At 29.3% G+C, this 23,210-nt stretch overlaps 2 protein-coding genes and 1 long non-coding RNA gene across 5 annotated transcripts in view; all 3 read left to right on the top strand.

The window, feature by feature from the left end:
- LOC109352738 (serine carboxypeptidase-like 20) overlaps nt 1-14,062 on the top strand; it is a 42,084-nt gene extending 28,022 nt beyond the window's left edge. The window contains exons 8-14 of one of the 2 annotated variants that reach the window (XM_019594929.1): nt 11,280-11,366; nt 11,548-11,781; nt 12,283-12,348; nt 12,695-12,816; nt 12,969-13,082; nt 13,815-13,860; nt 13,947-14,062. In XM_019594929.1, the coding sequence (XP_019450474.1) occupies nt 11,280-11,366; nt 11,548-11,781; nt 12,283-12,348; nt 12,695-12,816; nt 12,969-13,082; nt 13,815-13,860; nt 13,947-14,030 (753 nt within the window). In that variant the 3' untranslated portion in view covers nt 14,031-14,062. The remainder of the gene's footprint in view (nt 1-11,279; nt 11,367-11,547; nt 11,782-12,282; nt 12,349-12,694; nt 12,817-12,968; nt 13,083-13,814; nt 13,861-13,946) is intronic. The other variant, XM_019594928.1, reaches the window with a different exon arrangement.
- Nucleotides 9,826-10,526, top strand: LOC109352739. The gene is made up of 3 exons (XR_002108396.1): nt 9,826-9,968; nt 10,186-10,262; nt 10,442-10,526. It is a non-coding gene; the product is annotated as an uncharacterized LOC109352739 (long non-coding RNA).
- Nucleotides 19,783-20,569, top strand: LOC109352504. 2 transcript variants are annotated; one of them, XM_019594512.1, is made up of 2 exons: nt 19,783-19,878; nt 19,909-20,569. In XM_019594512.1, the coding sequence occupies exons 1-2, from the start codon at nt 19,835-19,837 to the stop codon at nt 20,339-20,341; spliced, it is 477 nt and encodes a 158-aa protein (XP_019450057.1). In that variant the 5' UTR covers nt 19,783-19,834; the 3' UTR covers nt 20,342-20,569. The 2 variants fall into 2 exon arrangements, with proteins under 2 accessions (XP_019450057.1, XP_019450056.1); XM_019594511.1 differs by having other exon boundaries at nt 19,805-20,569.

The following is a 23,210-nucleotide window of genomic DNA, read 5'->3' as shown; positions in this document are numbered from 1 at the left end:
AATGCCGAAATCCGAAATTCTAATCGGATATTAGGATCGGGCGATTTTAAATACCCGATCGAGTATTGGCCGATAATACTCGGGCATGTTTATCGCACGTGTCCACAAGGTGATCATTTTGCATTGGGATGTGAGAGTTGACTTCCATAAAGCAAATCTCCCATCACTTTCTCTAATATCTCTGATTTCCATTCTCCTTAAACCCTCACCACACTCCACTCATTCACTTTTGCATTTTCAAAGAGAAGGTAAATCTCANGAAATATTATTGTATTTTTTGCTAGCACCGAAAATACAAATAATATTATTCAATCATCTTTAATATAATTAAGTGTGACTTAATTGTAATATTTCAAATGTTTAAAACTGATAGTAAGTTTTGAAAACTAAAAACCAAAAAATTATGCTAAATTGATGAGTGATTAATTGGCATTAAATGGATTCATGAAGTTTTGATTTTATGCTACATTAATGTGTGATTAATTGGCACTAAATTGTTTGAGGGAGATTTTGGTTTTATATAAACCAAACCTCACGTGTGATTCAAAACACACACAAAAAGAAAAAAGTTTGTATCCTAATTTTTGGGTTGTTTGAAATATAATAGTTTTGAGTTGATTTTTTTTCACGAATCAAGTGTTGATACAACAAAGATTGTTCTCGGTGTGAATACGCGTGTAGGACCTTCATACTTTTGAAGGATAACTTTCGAAAGCCATCGCAATCTCCTGAGGTAAATTTACACACCGTTTTGTCTAAACTATTATAGTGTATGCATATTTTAACATAAATAGATCCATAATCTTTCGCAGTGTATGTTATGAACATGCATATTAACCTTCAGAAACTAATTGGCAATATGAGGTGTACAATCTCGATATTAAGTGTATTTTGGATAAAATTGTTTCCACATTTCAGAAGGACTGATCCCTTAAGTTGGATGATGCACTATATGCATATCATACAACTTCCAAAATCCCTATTGGTTTTACTCTGTTTCATCTCGTCTATGGTAAATCTTGTCATTTACCTGTCGATTTAGCCCATAAAGAATATTGGGCAATATAGCTTCTCAACTTTGATGAGAGCTTAGCTGAAGTGAAACTCGTAACTCAGATGTATCAACTAGAAGAATTCATGATGGAGGCCTATAATTCATTTGAGTTATACAAAGAGCACATCAAGAAATATCATGATAGCAAGTTCATCAAGAGAGACTTTCATATAGGTAAACATGTCATGTTATTCAACTCTAGGGTGAGGTTATTCCTAGGAAAACTTAAATCTAAATGGTTGGGTCCATTCATGGTCAAGGAGATCGTGCCCCATGGTGTTATTGAACTTATAGTCCTTATAACACAAAAGTCTTGGGTAGTGAACAAGTAGTGTGTCAAGTTATATTTGGGAGATGACAACTAAAAGATCGTCACTATTACTCACTTGAGTGAATTGTGATCTTCACACATCAAGCTATTGATGTTAAAGAAGAGCTTGGTGGAAGGCAACCCAATGTTACTATTGTTTTCTGTTTTTCATTTCAAATTCATTGTACTTTTGATTTTTTATAGTTTAGAACTTAGTTGGTGGAAATATTATTGCATGCTCTCTTGGACCGAGGACAGTCCAAAATGCACAGAGAGGGTGGAACATTGGACTTAGTTTGAACCAACTCCTTTTCTCTGATATTTTCTTTTCCTTTTACATTTATGCGTTGTGCACCTATTTAGAATGTATATTGTTTGAGATTGTTTTGAATTATCTAATTTTCCGACTTATTTGTAATGTCTTGGTTTGATTAGATGCATAAATCACTTGAAAAGATGAAATTGAGTAGTAAATGATTGACTTTGGGAAATGTGTGGTAATACTCATAGTTGAATTTCTCATGCTTAGATACTATGATCATTTAGATATTAATAAATGTAACATGAAGTTGTCTAAAATCAAGAGGAATGTATGTTGTATAGAGTGGTGTGAGTTTTTAAGCTGATATAATATGACTTGTTATATTTGTGAGTAGATATCATTAACTTGCACTTTTGGTTTTGCTTGTGTTTCTAATCATCATTATATCAACGCACTTGTTTCTTAAAAATGAACCACTTGGCCAAAAAGCTTACCACAAATGAATTATTTATTGCTAACCCATTTTGAGCCTTATATGTTTTATTGAATATAACCCTTGAGCCATAAATGAAAAATAATGACCATATCCTAATTTTTGTAGGATAAGAGAGTTTGTTGTGTATTATTGTGTATGCGGTTATATCCAAGTTGAGGAGAGTGAATATTATATGTGAAAAAGTGGAAAGAAAAAATGTTGTGAAAAATGGAAAGAAAAAATGTTGTGAAAAATGGAAAGAAAAAATGTTGTGAAAAATGGAAAGAAAAAATGTTGTGAAAAGGTGGAAATAAAAAATGTCGTGTAAAAGTGTGATATAAACCATCAATTCATCTTATATGCGTAAAAAATAGAAACCTGAGGAAATCAAAATATGAATGATGGTGTGCTAGTAAATTAAGTTGTGTAGGATTAAGGCTAGCATCACTTGTATTTCTTGCATCATTACAGGTTGCATTTCTATCCATGTGGCATGGATTAAAAAAAGAATAAAACATTCACTTCACATATCATACATAAAAAAATTGTTCCAAATACACTCAATGTTAAGGGCACTCATTGGATAAGGGTTGGTTTTAAGAGGAGTATTATTGAACTTGATTGAAAACAATCATGAATAAAGCTGAAGAAATCTATGATGATAGAGATAATACCATTTGGTGATCGAGACTGCATTAAGTAGAAATTGTGTGCCAAATGGTACACTATCTCCTACTCTAGGTGAGCAAAGTCAAATGCTCTTACGGTCACTCATGTTTTCCTCAGGTCATGAATAAATATTTTTTTAATAAGTATTTACTAATCATAAAAACTTGTCGTCGCACATCACACACCACCATCATATTTACCCAAAAACATATAACAAAAATAATTCATACAAAAATAGTTTATGCATTAATATAAGATATTTGATTCAAAAAATAATAAGGAGGGTGATATAAATATAAGATCGAAAATGATAGGGAGATTTTTCTTCACTCTCAAGCACTCTCCCCAAATATTCCAACCTCACTCATAACATATAGTAGCCACAATTATTAATATTTTTTTACACACCATGAGTGTACCCCAATGGATAACCACACACTAATCACCTCAAAACATGGAGATCATGAATTGATGTAGGTTTTGTCTCTACAAAACAAAACATTTCCATGCAGGATGATAAGTGAACACTTAACATTATGCTTCAGTGACATACTCATCTATCAATTGTGTTGGGTGTTGTTGATGCAATTATCTTTATTTAAAAAAATATTAAATTAGAATAAATTACAGTAACATCCCTGAGTTTTAGTAAAATTATACGAATCATTTTTTTTAATATACACAAACTGCCCTGAATTGTGTACATACATTACATTCATTACCTTTATAGAAGAGATAAGTATAATTTCTTAAATAAAAAATGGTGACGGATGTAATTAAGTAAAAAAAAAATAGTATATTCTGAAGATAAGTTCAAATAGTATAAAAATCAATATCTATTCATATTTTTGGTCTGGTACAAATTCTATCAATAATTCTACGGATTTGTTTGAATCACTGTTACACTATATTCTAACAAACCAAAACAATGAATCAACATTGACTCTTACACTATTTGGATTTGTCTTCACACTATATCATATATTTTTTAATTTAATTTCATTCGTCATCATTTTTTGTTTAACACGTTACACTTATCCCTCTTAGAGAGATAGTTAATGTAATGTTTGTATATAACTAAGGTGACTTCTATAGGTTTAAAAGAAATGAAATTTGTGTAATTTCACTAAAACTTATGAGGTGTCAGTGTAATTTACTAATTAAAGTATGACCTAAATGAATGAATTATTATTCTAAAAATGATAATTCAATTATGATCATAGAAATTATATAATCACTTCCATATTAAAAAAATTGAAATCCTCATAATTGTCAATATCGTTACTTTCCAAAACTGCAATGAACTAAGGAATTGCCAATGAATGTAATATTTATTCACTACTGATGTAAATATTTATACACACTCAATATATTATCTATCATTTATTTGCATTACATTTTTTGAAGAGTTAATAATAATTAAATATGAACAAGTCATAATATAATGATAATGTATAAAACTTATACATTATTACGTTTCATTATGAATCATAGTTTGAAATCCTGATCTTATGTAGCAGCTAATTCTTCACTTTTTTTGTATGTTAAATTTTGACTTGTGAAACTGATTTAATACTTATAAGTGTTTGTTTAGTCAATTCACAATTTCCTATTTTATTTCCATAAAAACATATTGATAAGGGAAAACATATGTTTTTTTGTAAAATTAATGTTATTCTTACATCTTATAGGTAATGAAATAATTGCTTTCTAAGTGCAAGATTATTCTTCCTAATAAGTATTTCTCATAGCAATCAAAGTTTTGATTTTTAATGTTAACAAGTGTAAATTGCACTGATACCCTCTGAGTTTTAGCGAAATTATGCAAATCACCCCTGATTTTTTACACCTACACAGACCCCCTTATTTTTTTAATAATTTAATTATACTGATCACCCCTGCACGAGAAATAAGTGTAATCTTTTTAAACAAAAATGTGATAAATGCAATTAAGTTAAACAAAACATGATATATTGTGGAGACAAATCCAAATAATATGAGTTAATATTTCTTTATTACTTTTGGTTTGTTACGATATAATATAAGAGCAATTTAAACAATATGTCTTTAGAACTGTTGATGCTTTTGTAACAAAAAATAATGAAGATACATTGATTTGTATATTATTTGTATTTATTTTCACAATATATCATGTTTTTTAACTTAATTATATTTGTCATATTTTTTATTTAAAAGATTACACTTATTTCTCATGCAGGAGTGACCAGTATAATGAAATTATAAAATCTAGGGGGTTTGTGTAGGTGTAGAAAAGTGATGAATGGTTGGTATAATTTACTCTATTTACAATTGATATATGAAATCTAATAGATACACTATTAGATCAATGTCTAGCTAGTTGGGAAAAACATGTTTGGCTAGTCATTTTCATTTATGTTTTAAGAAATGCACTCACTATTTCCAAAATTCTTGAAAACTAGGATGTGTTTGTTTTGGTCATTTTGTGTTTTCATTTTTAATGAAAACAAAAAAGGAGTGTGAAAACATGTTTGTATTATTGATTTTATTTCATATTTCCAAAAACATGACCTTCATTTCTGAAAATTTTGCAAATAAAAAAATGTCATTCCCATAATTTCAATGATGAGGAATGACATTTTATTGAAAATTTTAAAACTTTTGTTGCTCCAATGTTTTAATATCTTTTTATGTTTTAACTTTTCCATTTTATTCCAAATCTTTTGATATTTTTAAAACCAATACACATTTATATGTTACTTTCTAATTATACCCTTATTTATACTCATCTTTTCACCATATATTTCTTCATTTATTTTTTAATCAAATTTTCAATGTACATCAAATGTAGCTATTTAGTCAAATTATACCAAATATTTATATCATTTAATAATTTCTTAAATGGTATGTAAAACCATAAATATCAAAAAATGTAGAATGAGTGAAGTATATTTTTCTTTTACTATCAACAAAACTCCAAAATGAATTGATGACTATGTCCCTTATCCAAACCATACCTTCATAATAAAATATATTTCTTTATCTCATAACATTATAATTTTTCTTCACATCTCATATGGTTTTGTTGAAATAATTCAACGATGAATATGATAATATATGATTTTAGAATGAAAGTTGAACATTGTAACATTAATTAAATAATAGAAAACTTGTATGTTTTAATTTATTTTAACTTTAACTTTTTTAGAATGTTCGTTATGAATTTTAAATTTCCAGGTATTTGTGATAGCTAATGATCAACTCTAACAATTAAAGTTGTTCAATATATTGATAACATAAAATTTATTGAAATCATTGACTTGAGTACTTTAGTGATTAAAAGTTAAAATTAAATTAATTGTAAGGGTGTCCTAGATTATGAAGTCTAGAGTGAATGATTATGAAACTGGAAATGATAATAAGAAACATATTTTGAGGAAATGAAAACATGAAAGTAAAAATAGTTTTATGAAAATAAAATAGAAATAAAAAACATATCTTAAAACTAAATACACCATAAAAAATCTGGTTTACACCATTTTTTAATTGGAAGTTGTAACAGTTTTTAAATTTTTAACAAATTTTCCTCCTTTACTCAATGATCTTATTTCTCTTCAATTATTACACCATTAATGTTTTGAAAATTTTAACCAATGGTTTCATTTTAAAAAATGAGTGTAAGGATGTAATACAATTATTACACTATTACCATTCATTTCAATTTTTATTTAATAGTAAATGGTGATTAATTATAAATGATGCATGAAACATTAACATTGTAAAACTGTAATTCTATCAGTATAAAAATTATTATAACATTTATACATACATTTATTTTCTTAAAAAACTTTGATTAAGTGAATGTATTTAAGTCTACCTTTCCATACTCTTCACTTTCCAAATTTGTTGCGCACCAAATTGGTAATCCTCATTATTATTAATTTGAATACATATGAATATCAATTCCTTCAACAACAAAAAATGCACTAAGGTCAATTTCTGTAAGAAATAATTAAAAATTGAATCATGAGAAAAGACATGTGTAATCAACAGATCATACAACCCCAATTAAGGCGACAGGTTATTAACCATTCTATTTGCTTATTCATATTCTTAATTAATTAATCATAATTTTATAAATAAAATATAAAGTTTCAACCCGTTTATGATGAGAAAAAATGTTTGCACGAGTATGAATTTTATACACTGTCAATCATATAAATAAATGATATTATGATATATTAAAGGTGGGCCAAACCATAACTACCAACAAATGATATGTTGACGTTTTTCTTCTATAAATTAATTTGCAAGTTGTCATATTCTTCACAAAAAGTTTATTTGATTTGTGTTGCTAGGACCTTATATTGTACCTTTTGTACATCAAATAAGCAACATGGAGAACACAAATACATTGCTTTACTTGTGTTTGATCTTACTTTCAATTTCCCTGAACTTTGTGTTAATACAATCAGCACCAGAAAGTTCTCTCATTATACAACTTCCAGGTTTCAATGGCACTATACCATCCAAACATTACGCTGGGTATGCTATTATTTTTTAATACTTTGAAGTATGGATAATCCAAAAAAATGGTGTCGTATCATGCATCTATAGGGTACATCGAGTTTTTGAGAGCTATGAAACACTTATAAATTAGTAACTTTCATGTATCCATATTTTGGGTGTATGTGATAATGATACTCTCTAATATTTCATTGATACATAATTGTAGAGTATTGAAATTTTTTTATGAAAAATAAATTATTTATAAATTCGATACTTTTCGAATACTCTCTAATACTCTTAAAAATAATTCTCAATATCTCATACACCCAAATTACCATACAATAATATTTTAAGAGAGAGAAAAAAAAATATTACACAATCAATTAAGTACAACCGAGATGCATATATATTCCATAAAGAATGAATAGGAAATGGATATACATAGTGTTAATCATCGATTAAATGGGATTGACATTGTTCCTATCTGTCACCACTAAGCATTCTTATGATTATATGAAGGATTTAATATATATACATTGACAATGTAAGAGTTTTTTACATTGTCAACAATCATCCATCATTGATTTATTAATCATTATTGCCTCTCAAATTAAAGTAATACAAATCAATGATAGATGATGTACTGATAGTATAAAAAAACTTTACACTATCACTACATAGATTTTAAACTCTAATATGAATTTTGTATTTAGTGATGTCTAAGAACTATATTCCTTATATGGTAATTCATAACAATAATTACATGTTTATTATGTTTATGAATTTCAATTAATGTACATATTTTATATGTATCTCAAATATATTTTATCCTATATTTTAAAAAAAAAAATGTGTATTGACATATCGAATACTATCATATCCATTACTCATGGGTATTGGTACTTGATAGTTTGATAGTATGTATCCTTCAATTTATTATAATTGTGATTTGAGTACACGTATTGACTATATGGCATCATATGTGTGACTTGTTCTATAACTAAGTCATGTTTTGTGTTGAGACTTGGTTATTGTATTTTTTTTCTCCAAAGTCACACCAGGATATCCAATCTGGAAACAGGTTAGACCGTCTATTAGAAGCCTATTACCTAGCCTATAACAGATTAGGTCATGCTCGGGTTTTTTGAAAAGCTTATTTACTTTAACATGTTAGACTTTAGGTTATCCAAAATGCCTATTAAACCTAACAGACTGACATATTTAATTATACTATGCAATGTATTTATATTATACAATTTTAATATATTATAATATATGTAATTTTAATATAAAAATGTATACAAAAATATAATTTAATTGTCAGGGTTAGAAAAGTCTAATTAAAAGTATGAATATTAGCCTATTTAATTGTATACTATGAAGCACGGATTCGCCAAATATCTTCGCGTATCGGTGTCCGATAAGTATCCGACATGGATACGCTCAGATTCGCAAAAGATACGTGTCCATAGAGTATCCAAAAATAAAAAAATAAAAAAAATAAAAATAAATATCAAGACACGTATCAAATTCATTTTCAATAAAATATAGGATATATAGATCCGTTTTCAATAAAATATATGATATATAGATTCGTTTTTATGATAAGATAAATTTGTTTTCAATAAACACTCACTTATTTAAAGGTCACATCATACCAACTTACCATCATACCACATTGACCCTCGAATAGCTGGTACTTTCCGATCCATAACTTCGCCGGCCAGTGCTTAGTGTTACTGCCTCTACCGCCATAGGTATGTTGTGAAGAACAAACAGAAAAAGGCTTACTTTTCATACTTCTTAGTTTCTTTTCGCGTAGTATGTTTATAAAGAGAAGAGGATGTGTGAGTATTAATAGAGAAAATAAATAAAGGGCTTACCTTTATTTCTTAAAAGAGAAGAGAAGAGAAGAAAAAGGGTAGGAGAGAAGAAGAGGATTTACACTTATAATTTTATCATATTTTATGTATTTTTTATTAATTTATACGCGTACACCTGAACGTATCGTATCCTACATTTTAGAAAAAATATGTGTCGACGTATCACATACGTATCGTATCTGATACACGTATCCGTATCTGTGCTTCATAGATTGTATACATAATGACATATTTCAAGATTATATAGTATAACATATCTTTAAACATGCTAATCTAATAAGTCATGTTAAGTTTTTAAACAGATCAGGCCTAGGCTTTGAGAAAAAAATTAGACAAACTAACAGGTCATGTGACTCCTATATGTTTAAGACAAAGTCTGGTCTGGACTGTCTTGTTTTCACCCTTATATGTAAATCACAAAATCAATCACATTAACACCTGGAGAGTGTAGATTTCACATTTATGATTACATATTGTACTTTTGAATAATTGAAGTCCCCTTATTTTATATGTTAGCATAAATTTATGTATTTCAATATTTTATGAAATTTCATAACTATTTGGTTATGCTTCTAATTTTATTTTTGTAATTATCTCTTGTTTCATAAGTATTTACACATTTAATTAATGCAAGAAATGCAAAATGTGTGATTCATTGGCCTTTGGTTTGGAACATTGAAGGTATGCGACAGTGGAGAAAAATCATGAAAGAAATTTGTACTATTATTTTGTTGCATCAGAAGGTAACCCATCTAAGGACCCAGTGGTTCTATGGCTTAATGGTGGACCAGGTTGCTCTAGCTTTGATGGCTTCGTATATGAGCATGGTAAGAGAAGTTAATCACATTTTACTTTACTTAGCCATTTCCTTTTGATACATTATGATAATTTACAATGTACGTTTTGTGTGTCTTCAACATTATGCTTAGTGTTTTAAATTGCACTCATCAACTACAATTGGAACTCCTTTAATCTTCTAAAACATATCATTTGTTTTTTAGTCTCATGAATCTAAATTTGTGTGTAACTTATTGTTTGTTTTAGGTCCTTTTAATTTTGAAAAACCAAAGACTAAAGGAACTCTACCTAAGTTGCAACTCAATCCATACAGCTGGTCAAAGGTTTGAACTTATTAAATTTTGTCGAATCTTAAAAAGGATTTTTTTGTCTATATAGAAAGATAAGAATAACATGCTCCTTTAATGATGTGTTGGATTGTGTATATGAGTATTTTATCAACTAATTGTGTTATATATATATATATTATATATATATATATATATATGTTTTTGCATTATAGGTTTCCAATATTATATATTTGGATTCCCCTGCTGGAGTAGGGTTTTCATACTCAAAGAATAAGACTGATTATGATACTGGAGATTTTCGAACTGCATCAGATGCACATGTCTTTCTCCTTGAGGTAGTTAATATAAGAAGTTATAAACTTAGACCAAAAAGTTGAATATTATGGTTACTATATTTCTTACATTTCTATCTTATTTTTTTAACAAACTAGTGGTTCAAGTTATATCCTGAGTTCCTTTCTAATCCATTATTCATTTCTGGAGAGTCATTTGCTGGAATTTATGTGCCTACTCTTGCTCATGAAATAGCGAAAGGTAATATATTGTTCATGGAATGTATTGAGACTTGTTTGTTATATGAGTCATAATAAAATGTTGTTTCTTGATCTTCCACAGGAATTGATACTGGTGTGAAGCCCAAGTTGAATTTCAAGGTCTTTATTCCTTCAGTGTTCAACTTATGCTTTTAATTATGTGACTATAATATGAACTTTTTTTATTTCACAGGGTTACTTGATTGGAAATGCTGTCACAGATGAAATATTTGATGGCAATGCTCTTGTTCCATTTACACATGGAATGGGACTCATTAGTGATCAGATTTTTGAGGTAAAAATAATATTATCAGTTATAGTGAGATCAATTGATATAGTTAACAACTTGTCCTTTACAAATTCTTTGAAGTATGAAATATGCAAAATAGTTAAAAAAAAGTTTAGTATATGCAGACACCTTAGTTATAGTAATCGCATTTTTTTTTCCATTTTGAGGCAAGTTAAGTATAACTTATCTATTATACATGTTTCATGTAATCAATGGTATATGGCGCAGGCAGTAACTACACAATGCAAAGGGAAATTCTATGGTGAGCACAAGGACAATATAGGATGCAAAAATCTAATTGGAAGAGTGAATCAGGTAATTTCACTATATAGTCGTTAACTATAGAATAACCGTATTTGTTTGAATGAGCATTGTTGATGTTTTACCATATTATTTTTAACAACGTTGTTGTAGCAAATACGGTTGAACGACCGTGGTTTATTGTGATATTTGGTATAGTAATGTAACACTCATTAATGATTTTTTTCCACCTCAGGCAATTGCAAAGTTAAACATATATGACATTTTGGAACCATGCTATCATAGCTCAGAAAAATTGGGGAATGCAACAAATATACCACACAGCTTTAGAAAATTGGGTGAGACAAAGAAACCTTTGCCTGTGAGAAAGAGAATGTTTGGTCGTGCTTGGCCTCTAGGAGCTCCTGTGAAGGATGGAATTGTACCAAGTTGGCCACAACTTAGTACTCGCATCCAAGTTCCATGCACAGTAGGTTTTTTTGCTACTTTAGATCTATACTATTCCATATATATTTTTCGGTTATTAGTTGATTTTTGTGGCTTGAATACTACATATAATGTCATGTCAAATAATATGCAATTCAAAGCTACTTATATATCCTATCTTTTTTAGTGCAACTAAAAAAGCTTTTAAGTAAATGATAAAATGTTGAAAACAATCATGAAATGGAGGTTCTGATCAAAAGATAGTGAAGTTACAAGTTGAAATCTTGTAAACAAACTCTCTACTTATAGGGATAAGACTATATATATCTATCATTCATAAACTTCACTAGTTGGGAGCCTCATACACTTACACCACCCTTTTTATATATACATAGTATTTATATATTTGATCTATCCTTTTGATGCTTTGAATCCGTCCATATGTGAAATAGTGCTTTATATATGACATTATTCCTATCGTTCTTATTACTTATATTGTTGTATTGATTGTATAACAAGTAACTAATTATACTGTTATATTTAGGATGATGAGGTTGCAACCGAATGGCTGAATAATGACGCTGTCAGGAAAGCAATTCACACAGTAGAGGTAAGTTTTTTTAGTAAGTTACCTATGTTGTGAACCACCGTTTTAAACTGTGATTGCAGTCGTGATTACAATAATGGTTGTGATTATTGTTATTGTTGTCATTGCAGTGTGAATTCTTTTGTATTTAAAAAATATTTTTGAATTTGATGTGACCTGACACAGTCTGATGTAGTTACGTTACCTTACCTGATGCAGCCGCATCACTATGATTCGGAGTCGTCATATCGTAATTGTGGTATGATACGATCACTACAACTATAATATTGTGGCCGCATCAGGTGATGTGGTCCACAATTTAAATTATTGTGGGGACAAAGTATTAATTTGTGATATTTGGATGAAACAGAAAAGTGTTGTAAGTGAATGGGATTTATGCACAAACGCAATTACATACGATCATGATTCCGGGAGCATGATCAAGTTCCATAGAGATCTAACTTCTAGAGGATATCGAGCACTTATATTCAGGTGAATTTCAAAATTAATAATGTTTCATTACATTTATGCTAGTTGAATGCAATTAATGATTTGATGCCATTAGAACTTCATAATTTATGTTACCTTCTATTTGGTTGTGTTTTAAGAAGACATATTTACCTAAAGCTTCATATTTTTTGCAGTGGAGACCATGATATGTGTGTTCCATATACTGGGTCTCAAGCATGGACAAGAGCAATGGGATACAACATTGTTGATGAATGGAGGCCTTGGTTTGTTGATGATCAAGTTGCAGGGTACTTCTACTATTCTTTCATCCTTATGCCATATTGTTAATTAATTATCATATATTTTAATCATAAAGTGATATGACATTGTTTTAGATCCAGTAGCTTTTTATAAATGTTTTGTACATCAAACTAAAGCATATTACACTAAGCATTATATATGGAGCAAGTCTTTGATCATTCTAAATTTCTTATTGCTAGGGATTAACTTTCTAGTGTTAGCCCAATTATGAGATTGAATATTGGGTCGTCGTAATAAACTTAATGTAATAGAAATAACAATGTTCATGTTAGATGAGTAGACACATTAGATAAAATAAGATTAAAAATGAATGCATCAAGAAGAAAGTTGGAGTAACTTGGGAAAATATGTTAGAATTGCACCTTAATTAGTTTGGACATGTGTGGACGAGATTGACAGAAGCCCCAATAAGAAGAATATATTAATTGGAGTTAGTCTCATTTCTAGAAGAAGAATGAGACCAAAAAAATAATAAATGGAACAATTGAGAAATATGTAAAGATAAATGTTTAATCAATAAACATAATTTATGATAAAGCATTATAATATTGTTGTATATCTATCTGTCCTCACGAACTTCTCCATGGTCCTATTAGCACTAGTGTGAAAGGTCCACAACATGTTATTAAAATAAAGTCTAGAAATGGAATGTTTTAAACACTAGAAAGGACTAATATATCTTGACTAGAGGCTAAAGTAGTGTTCTTTATTGATTGCAGGTACACAATAGCATATGACAAAAATCTTACTTTTACGACAATAAAGGTTTGTATATAAAATTATTTTACATTTAGAAAACTATATTTAATTGTTATGGTCCTCACACTATATTCTTGATTATATTGATACAGGGAGCTGGGCACACTGTTCCAGAATATAAACCCAAAGAATCTTTGTATTTTTATCAACATTTTCTGAATGGAATTCCTCTATAAGATGCGAATACAGAGATAGAAGGAGGAGTGATAGTTAAAAAAAGTATATGAAGAGATGCTATTCTTATTCTATATATTTAGGTCCCTATCATATTAAATGATATTGATAATACCATACATTGTATGCCAACATCTCAACTAATTTAAAGTAATAAATAAATGATAATTGGATCACATGGTTGCCTCAGCTTATTGTGGGCTAGTCTTTATCTAAAATTTGGGTTAGTTGAGTTCAAATAAGGGCAATTATTTTACTATCATGTTTTTTTCATGGAAATCATATTTGATATTTTCTAAATATAAAAATACCAATTTTATCTAATACATGTTTAGGTTTAGGGGAAGTGATAGTTGAATCTATAAATAATCAAATAAAAGAGCAAGAAATAAATAGAAGAGAAGAAGACAAGAGAATTTGTTGATATGATTTGGCCAATTATCCTTACATTACTCGAGGTAGTGGGTGGTTACCAACATATTACTAGAGAAAAATTATTACAAACTCTAGGTACACTCATAAGCCCAAGATCTAATTGGTACAAGTTAATATAAGAGACTCGAGTTCAGTATATAATATTGTTTTTCTCATTCATTTCAATATTAGGCAATGTGAGACTTTTATATGATAATATATTTCAAACATCCATGCAATTTCTATGTTGATTGAGATAGACAGTTATCTCGTTCCTTGAGAAATCTACCTAACAAACTCTACCTTAATGAATATCACTCAACTCCACCTTGTTCAATCTCTAACTCTCTTTATCAGCTCCTTCACATGAGAGTCTACTCTATATTCAGTGTAAGTCTTTTTGAGTATCATTGACAATGTTACAAATAGTCAAGCTCTCCAAAATTGTAGTGCAACTTCATATACCGTCGTACAATGGACCATATCGACTAGTCTTCTATTGTTAGAAATTCTTTCAATATTATGAAACATATATACCAAACTTTAGCAATAATCGTCTTGTTTAATAACCACCTCATATGAACCATACAGGTTCCTTCGAAAATATCAACCGCTACCACTATTTTTTACCCATTTTAATGTTACATCATGTATCCAAGTCAATATTTTTGTTGCACCCGGAAAGAGAAAAGGGAATATTGTGAATGGTGAAGGGAGATGTTATGATACAAAATACCTAATATTAATCTTTATTTATACTAATGGTGAAGAAACACATAATAAATATTTTTTATGAATAATGAATACCCATTTTCTCTATTATGGTTTGCTTTAAATCATCATTTTCGTTTAAGTTTTGATATACAAAATTCATTTATTTTCTTATGGTAACAAGGAAACTTTTTAACTGCTCAACTTGCCTTTGAGCATAATGTTTCATCATGTATCACACTGAAAATTATTTGTTGTGTTCCTAACACACAACAGAACAAACATGAATTTATTTGTGTCTAAACTTATATATAATAAAATATTGCATATTAAAACATGTACCCGGTTGTAATTCATAAATTTTTAAAGTTATTTTTTAAAATTATGAAAACTCTACGTGTATATTTACACTGAAACCAATATTTGCTATGAACTCTTTGAAACAATGAAACAGAAAATATAATACTCTAAAATAATAATATATTACTCACAAAACTTTTTTTATGTATCTATAACAAATAAAGAAGACAAAAGTGCACAGAGTCACTATGATTTTCTTTTGTGAAGAAAAAAACCAAAGAATTGTGCACAAGATGTATACTTATATATTGCCCTTTCTTTCATTTAGAAAGAACACAAGAGGGAGAAATAAAATTAGTCTCTTTAGAAACATGCAAGTCTTCTCTCTTCATCTCATATATAAATATAAAGTGGTGCCTCTTCCATCTAGGACTTCTTCATTGAAATGTTACAAAATAACATCACATATCATTTCATGAACAACATGATTACTCTTCTTTTACTTTTTCAGCTACATAAAAATAGTTTTTAGAAAATGATTTATTTATTATTTAAATTCTTGGTGCTAACAAAGAATTAAAATAATATTTCATAAAATTATTTATTTGATTAAATTAAATTCTCTAATTTAATTATTAAATAATATAATTATTTAGCAAACATTAGAACACTCGTTAGTATGTGACCTCGTAGATTCAATACTAAGCTGGTAGTAAATTAACTAATTTAATTTACTAATCAAGGTTGGCGTCTAGCAACACTCCTTAACAACCAATTAGCATAAAGTAATATATACTTTACTTTCAAGAACCACTAGAAGATTAATTACAATATTTCATTTCATCTTTACAGCTCTGGCTAACTTTAAAATATGGTACAAATGTCAAACTTTAATAATTTGCCACAATGACTCAAAGAAACTCATTTCTTTATTCACTGTAATACATTGATCAATGTCTTATTTTATTATAGAACTCAAACTCATTACCAAGATTTGATGGATTCCTTCATGATTAATCACTAATTCTACAAGCATTTAATCATACCTAATATTCATTCAAATAATGTCCTGAGACATTATGTGTCTGAAATCAAAGTATGATAAATAACATGTTAATTGCTATGTTAATCTTAGGTCAAAGGAAACTATTTCATTTCTTCTTGAGAATTTCCTATTGACAATTTAAGGTAACCTTAACCTTTAGGAATTCTCGGTTGAGTCAGTTCAATGATCATATCCACATATGCATCATATATACGTATAATTTAATAAATGAGATCTATTAATATTTATCCAATAAATACTATCACACATATATTGATTTATCTAAATCATTGATGTTCTATTCTCAATGATTATATGATCAAGAACAATCTAGACAAAAAATTATAAAATACATGTTTCTCATTATTATAATATATATTATAATAACAAGTCTCTAATTTTTAATCAAGAGCTTTATCATATAATCTATTTAATTAAATAAAAAATATGATAAAATAAATAAATACAATTACTTTAATTATATTTAGTGACAGATTGGATCTTAGACATCAATATAGAAATATACAGGTATATTTCCAACCCAAACTTCACTCACAATCTCATGTATCGGTTGTGTAACAAGTATTGCATGTGGCATTGCCATCACTTTTGCAAATTGCAAAGAAGAATAACAATAAAATTCAATCAGCTAGTACAAATTCCCAACTTGTTTTCTTTAAATGGAGAAAATAACTAGGAATAATAATTGTTTATTTATATGAGAATAAAGTATTTCGTAAAACAAAGAAATAAGTTATCTCGTAAAATCATGATATGTGTTTTGTTTAATATTTTAAATAAAAATATTTTAAAATTAAACAAAATAATATATATAACATACTTTTGCTGACTGAAAAATATAAATTATATTATAAGGTAATATAATGAGATACAATATTCTCTTATTATATACAAACAATTTATATACTTTTGTTGATGGAGGACGATCTACTATACTACTTTCATGTCCACATTTCTGTTCCAACCAGTCAATTGTTGTGAAAAAATTATCACTTAATAAATAATTTAAATATAATATAAACAATGATACCATTTAATGAATTTATATTAGCTGGCAGCAATTGATTTGAGACATATCCTTATCTTTTAGTTGATACCATGCTGAAATTAATTAATGCAACGCCACTTTTTACTCTAGTGGTTGTGAAAATAACTGCTGAAAACCAAAAAGTAATCACTGAAAACGCAAGTGATCATAATGGAAATGAAACCTTAACATTGCTCCCGAAATGAAAGTAGAAATAATGTACCAAATATATCTTTCACCTTAAAAATAATCGATTAATTTGTATCGGAGTACATGAATGTTCCTCCCAATATATATTAATTTCAAGAATCAAACTTTTGATCATTTGATTATTTTAAATATTCAAAAAGCCTTACACCATAAAATTAATGCATTGTTGGTGTAGAAATAATGTGGAATGCTTGAAAACAAAAATGAAACCAAAAGGTGAATGTGAAAGCTAGAACTAAAATGTGGAAGAGGAAAACATGAATGTGGATCGAAAATGAAAACGTGGAAGACCAAGAGTAGTGTCCAAACGGAGTAAATATCTTCTACATTTGAGTGCTACAAAAACAACAAAAAATAATATATTATCTATATCTATATATTTATACTATATACTTATTATATATATACTGTATATAAAGTTAAACCATGAAGTAATTAACATTATGGTGTAATTTCTACTTTCATATTTTGCCCTTAACATATTTTTATTTCTATAATAAAACCATATAATCTGATATAAGTATCATAGTACATATCAATTTTAATTGAACATTATAATAAACTAGTGTGTACAGACATGAAGGAAGTTACACCATGAAGGAAATGAAAATTACACCATGAAGGAAGTTATTTCAAGTTTTGGCTTTATATATAGTATAGATAAATAAAATTATAACACAAAGTGCATCCAATACATTATAAGTCTCTAAAATAAATTATATACAAATTGAATACAGAATAAAAATACTTAATATCATAAAATAAGAATGTGGGTCGACAGACACGAAGTAACTGTCAACAAGTTAGTTATATATAAAGCCAAAACATATTATAACTACCTACATGGCATAATTTTCACTTACATATTTTGCCCTTATTAATTAATAATTATTACAATATTTTTCCATACAATAAAAAATATAAATGAAGGTTAGAGGAAGTTACCCACACTAAATATATCAAACTACCAATGCACTTTTTAAATAATATCACAATTCATTTTCATATTTTTACCAAAAAATTATAATATCTTGTACGAAAAAAGTAATATAATTCTCTAAAATGAACTATATAAAATTAAATATTCAATACTAAAAAGTAAAAATGTGGGTCGGCAAACACAGAGTGACTGCCGACACGCTAGTACTATATAAAGTCAAAACTTGAAATAACTTCATTCATGGTGTAATTTTCACTTCCTGTTTTGTCATTAACATTATTTAATTTTTACAAAAAAATCATATAATCATAAGCAATCACCACCAACACATTAATTAACCACATATCCCACCTTACATTAAACATTATCATAAACACAAAAAATATAATAGAAGGTACACCACACACAACAAATACATTCTAATTCTAAAAAATGAAATATATAAAAATTGAATATGTAGTATCATACAATATTCATGGCAGGCACGAAGTGTTTGTACACACTAGTTATATATAAAGCCAAAACTATAAATAACTACCATGACATAATTTTTCATATTCCAAAAGTACTCTTTTGTAACTCCTTCATTAATAATCATCATAAACTTCCAAATATTACTTTTCACAATACATCATTATTCTTCTACACATTTTCTTATATTTATATTTTTTTCTTCAATTCTATATTAAATTATCTTCCAAAAATATAACATTTCTTATATTAAATTATTTTTCTTTAAAGAATGTAACAAAAAAATGATACATAGTTGAAAAAATAAAAATACAAGTCAATAAACACGAAGTGTCGATCAACATACTAGTAAAATATAAGGGTGAAAATCATTTCCATAACTAAAAGAAAAGTGCATCAAAATACATATTATATAATACTTTTAATTATCTTTAAAATCAAGTGCAAAACTAATGACAGGAATCTGATTCAAGAGATGGGGTCCAAAGTGGTTGAAAAATTAACACTACTTGTGATATCATCCGGGCCCATTTATAAGAGAAGTTAGCATCAAAGCCCAGCCCATGGAAACTTATGAAGCCCATGAAAGTCCAAGTGAAGTGACTGTTTAGCCCCTCCCATTCACCATTTTCATCATTCACTTCTCTCTCATCTCTCACAATCAACAATGGCGCTCTCAAATCTCCACCGTCTTTCTTCCCAAATCCCCCGTCTTTCTTCCCAAATCCCCCGTCTCTCCTCTCTCTCCTTCTTCTCCAAATCCCTAATCTCCCGCACCACCGCCACCACAACCACCACCACCGGCTCCGCCAAAGTATCCGACCGCATCGTCCGTCTCTCCGCAATCGACTACAACGGCAACATACACAACGTAATCGGTCTCTCCGGTCAGACACTGCTCAAGGCTCTGATCAACACCGGTTTGATCGATCCCGATTCTCACCGGCTCGAAGATATCGACGCGTGTTCGGCTCATTGTGAAGTCAACATCGCTGAGGAATGGTTCGAGAAGCTTACGCCTCGTTCTTACGATGAGGAATATGTTCTCAAGAGGAATGCAAGGGCTAGGGTTCTTAATAAGCACTCTAGATTGGGGTGTCAGGTTGTTCTTAACCATGACCTTCAAGGTATGGTTGTTGCTGTTCCTGAACCTAAACCATGGGATACGAATTAGGTTGAATTTTGTTTTGGATTGGAGAGATTTGTTTTATTTTAATTTTTTGTTGAATAATTTGAAACTTTGTTGAAAGTTGCTGAAAACATTATGTTAGACTCGTGTTGTGCCAATTGTGAATTGATTGGCCTGATATTGAATAACTATTGAAACATTATGTTTTATTGTGATTATGATGATTAGTAGAATTGTATAATTGCCTAAGTTTTTGGTTTGATTATTGCTGGTAGTGAGATGTGTTCAAGATTTGGCTGTCTTACCAACCTGTCCGGATTGGGATGGATTTTAGTTCTAGAAATAAACAATTTTGGTTTGTTAGGATCAGGTTCGGTTTATGTTTCTTGTCCTCCCAACTCAGATTGATGTTGCATATTGTTTTGAATGTTAAATTTTTAGGGAATGGGTTTAAGTCATTGTTTTGCATAACCTGGTAGTATATTGATATTAATATTATTTGTTAGAAATTATATATCTTAAAGTATGCCTTAGTTTTAATTGATTGCTTCTTTAATTTTATATCATGTCAATGTATCGGGTCGGACTGGTTTTGGCCTAGCCGTTATTCGGTTTGGGTACAAACAAATGACAGGATCAAAATATTGGTTTGGCTATAGGTCTTGCTATTTCACTTGTTTGTGCATTGTTTTAAGCTCACAATCAGGTTTTTGGCATGTCTTATAACTCCCTTTTCCCTGAACTTTTTAATGCTGAAATTATTTATGCTTGATGAAAGGTTTATGCTGAAAATTGTGGATGTAATACTTCTGTGCCAGTGATTGGCCTGCTATGTAGAATATTGTGACAATGCATAATATGATGATTAGAACTGTATGATTTCCAATGATGGCTGGTTCAACTGGTAGCGCATAGAATCCAGCTTTGTTGACTCAACGGTCTTGGTTCAATTTTTTTTGGTCTATCTGTGTCGCAGAACATTTTAGTACTAGAGAAAAACCACGAAACATGGGATCATTTTGCAGGTGGAGGAATTTCCGAATTTCAACTCGTGTGAATATTATTTGGTAGTTAGAGTTTGGGCTGTAACTGTTTTTGGGAGAATTATGATTTCGGGTTTTCTCATGAATCTATTTGCAATATACCGTGATTAGTTGTAGGAGTGGTTTTTTAATCAAGTAAATGTAGAAACCATCTTTAAATTCTTATCAGCCACTGTTGTGGTTTATCATCTGAGGTATATTCTCAAGGATCCTTAATTGAAGTGTTACATATTTGGCATTTGTTGTGGTATTTGGTTCACTTTTGTATGAAAATGTGTACAAGGCATATAGTTAGCCCAATACAGTCATGTAATGTGAGCATAACAGATTGTCCGTGACCTTAAAATTAGACGAAAGACATTGTGGCACAGCCCACGAGCCTCTGATTTAGTGGGGTCTGCGGAGAGTAGTTGTACACAGTCTTACTTTCACAAGTAAAGAGACCGTTTGTAGGATTTGAATACATAACTCTCAGGTAACAAGGCAAGTAACCTTACCATTTTGTCGAGGCTCTCCTCTAAAATTAGGCTAGAGAGAAGCAGTAACAAAATATATATTCATATTTTGCCAGTTTCAAACGAAAGATCCTAAATCTGTGGGGGCTTAATGGCATTGCCTCATAGGCTTGAATGATCAAGTAGGCTCAGAACAATGTGAAGCTATAATGCTCAGATATATGGATAAAGAACATTGGAACAATGATGCAATGTTATGAGAACTGGACGGGGCGGTCTCCGATAGCTGACTGGACATGAAAATGGTTTTGATTTGCTTTCTTAATCGAATGAATGGTTAGACCACTTTGAAGTGTTAAACCCGCTTAAATCACAATAAACAGGACAGTAAACCGAACAGTTTACATAATTTAAAAAAACGGAATACTATTCTAATATTTTATTTTATTTCGGTCTGAAAAAATGGAGATATGTTTCTTTAATATAATTATTAATTATATAAAATTTTACATTTATATATAATTATAGAGGAGGGATCCATTTACTCCACTTATTCCTTATTATAGCCATCAATTCTAGGGAAATTTAATAGTTTCAATAAGTGAGTAGATCTAAATCATTAGATGTTTCTAGAATTGATGGGAATGATGATAAGTAAGTTTAAAAAACTTACGTCGGAGTAAGTGGATCTCCACTCATAATTATATATTATAGATAATTATTAATTATATATAAAATCACTTAGTCTGACCAGATGGTTTAACTGTTTAAACAGATTAAACCTAATATAAAATTTCTTCTGATTTGATGTACAGTTCTAATTTCACATCAGAAGGGTGCAAGTCCTTTTATCACTGATTAAAGAAGTTTTGTTATTTACAATAGTGGGGCATTCTGTGATATGAGAAGTGAGAGTATAACATTTTCTACTGCTATGAGGGTCTCAGCGAAATGAATGATTTGTTCCCTTCTTTTTCTCTTGCCTTTCCTAGTTACATGCTTCAATGTACTTGATAGGAATAGTAGTAGCACTTCTGAATTTTGCATTTAAATGTAGTTATTTGATCTCAAACTACATGAGCACATATGTACCCAAAAAAACTACTTGAGGATATGTGATATCAACTTTTGCACCTTGTATATGCAAGCTTAAAGTAGCTATTAGACTAATGTAGCACTACAATGATGTTGTTTGATCCATCTAGTTGACCTCATTTAGTGAGATAAATATTTTGTTACAGTTGTAGTCATCAAGTTTCAGGGATTAAATTAGGAACCTTCCCTATTGAATAAACTAAATACCCCAAAGAATTTGGCACTAGAAATCTAATTACTATTAAAAGCAACCAAGGTTCAAAGCAACACACCACGCTACATCTTAGAACTTAGCATCAAGGTGTATAAAGTATTACTCTT

This window comes from Lupinus angustifolius, chromosome LG07 (assembly GCF_001865875.1).
Source record: "Lupinus angustifolius cultivar Tanjil chromosome LG07, LupAngTanjil_v1.0, whole genome shotgun sequence".
NCBI classification, from domain to species: Eukaryota; Viridiplantae; Streptophyta; class Magnoliopsida; order Fabales; family Fabaceae; genus Lupinus; species Lupinus angustifolius.
The sequence above is the reverse complement of the archived record's forward strand: the minus strand, read 5'-3'. Positions and strand labels throughout refer to the sequence as shown.

What these genes read in the sequence shown, in the direction of transcription:
- LOC109352504 (XM_019594511.1), top strand. Translation starts at nt 19,835, where the DNA reads ATGGCGCTCTCAAATCTCCACCGTCTTTCTTCCCAAATCCCCCGTCTT.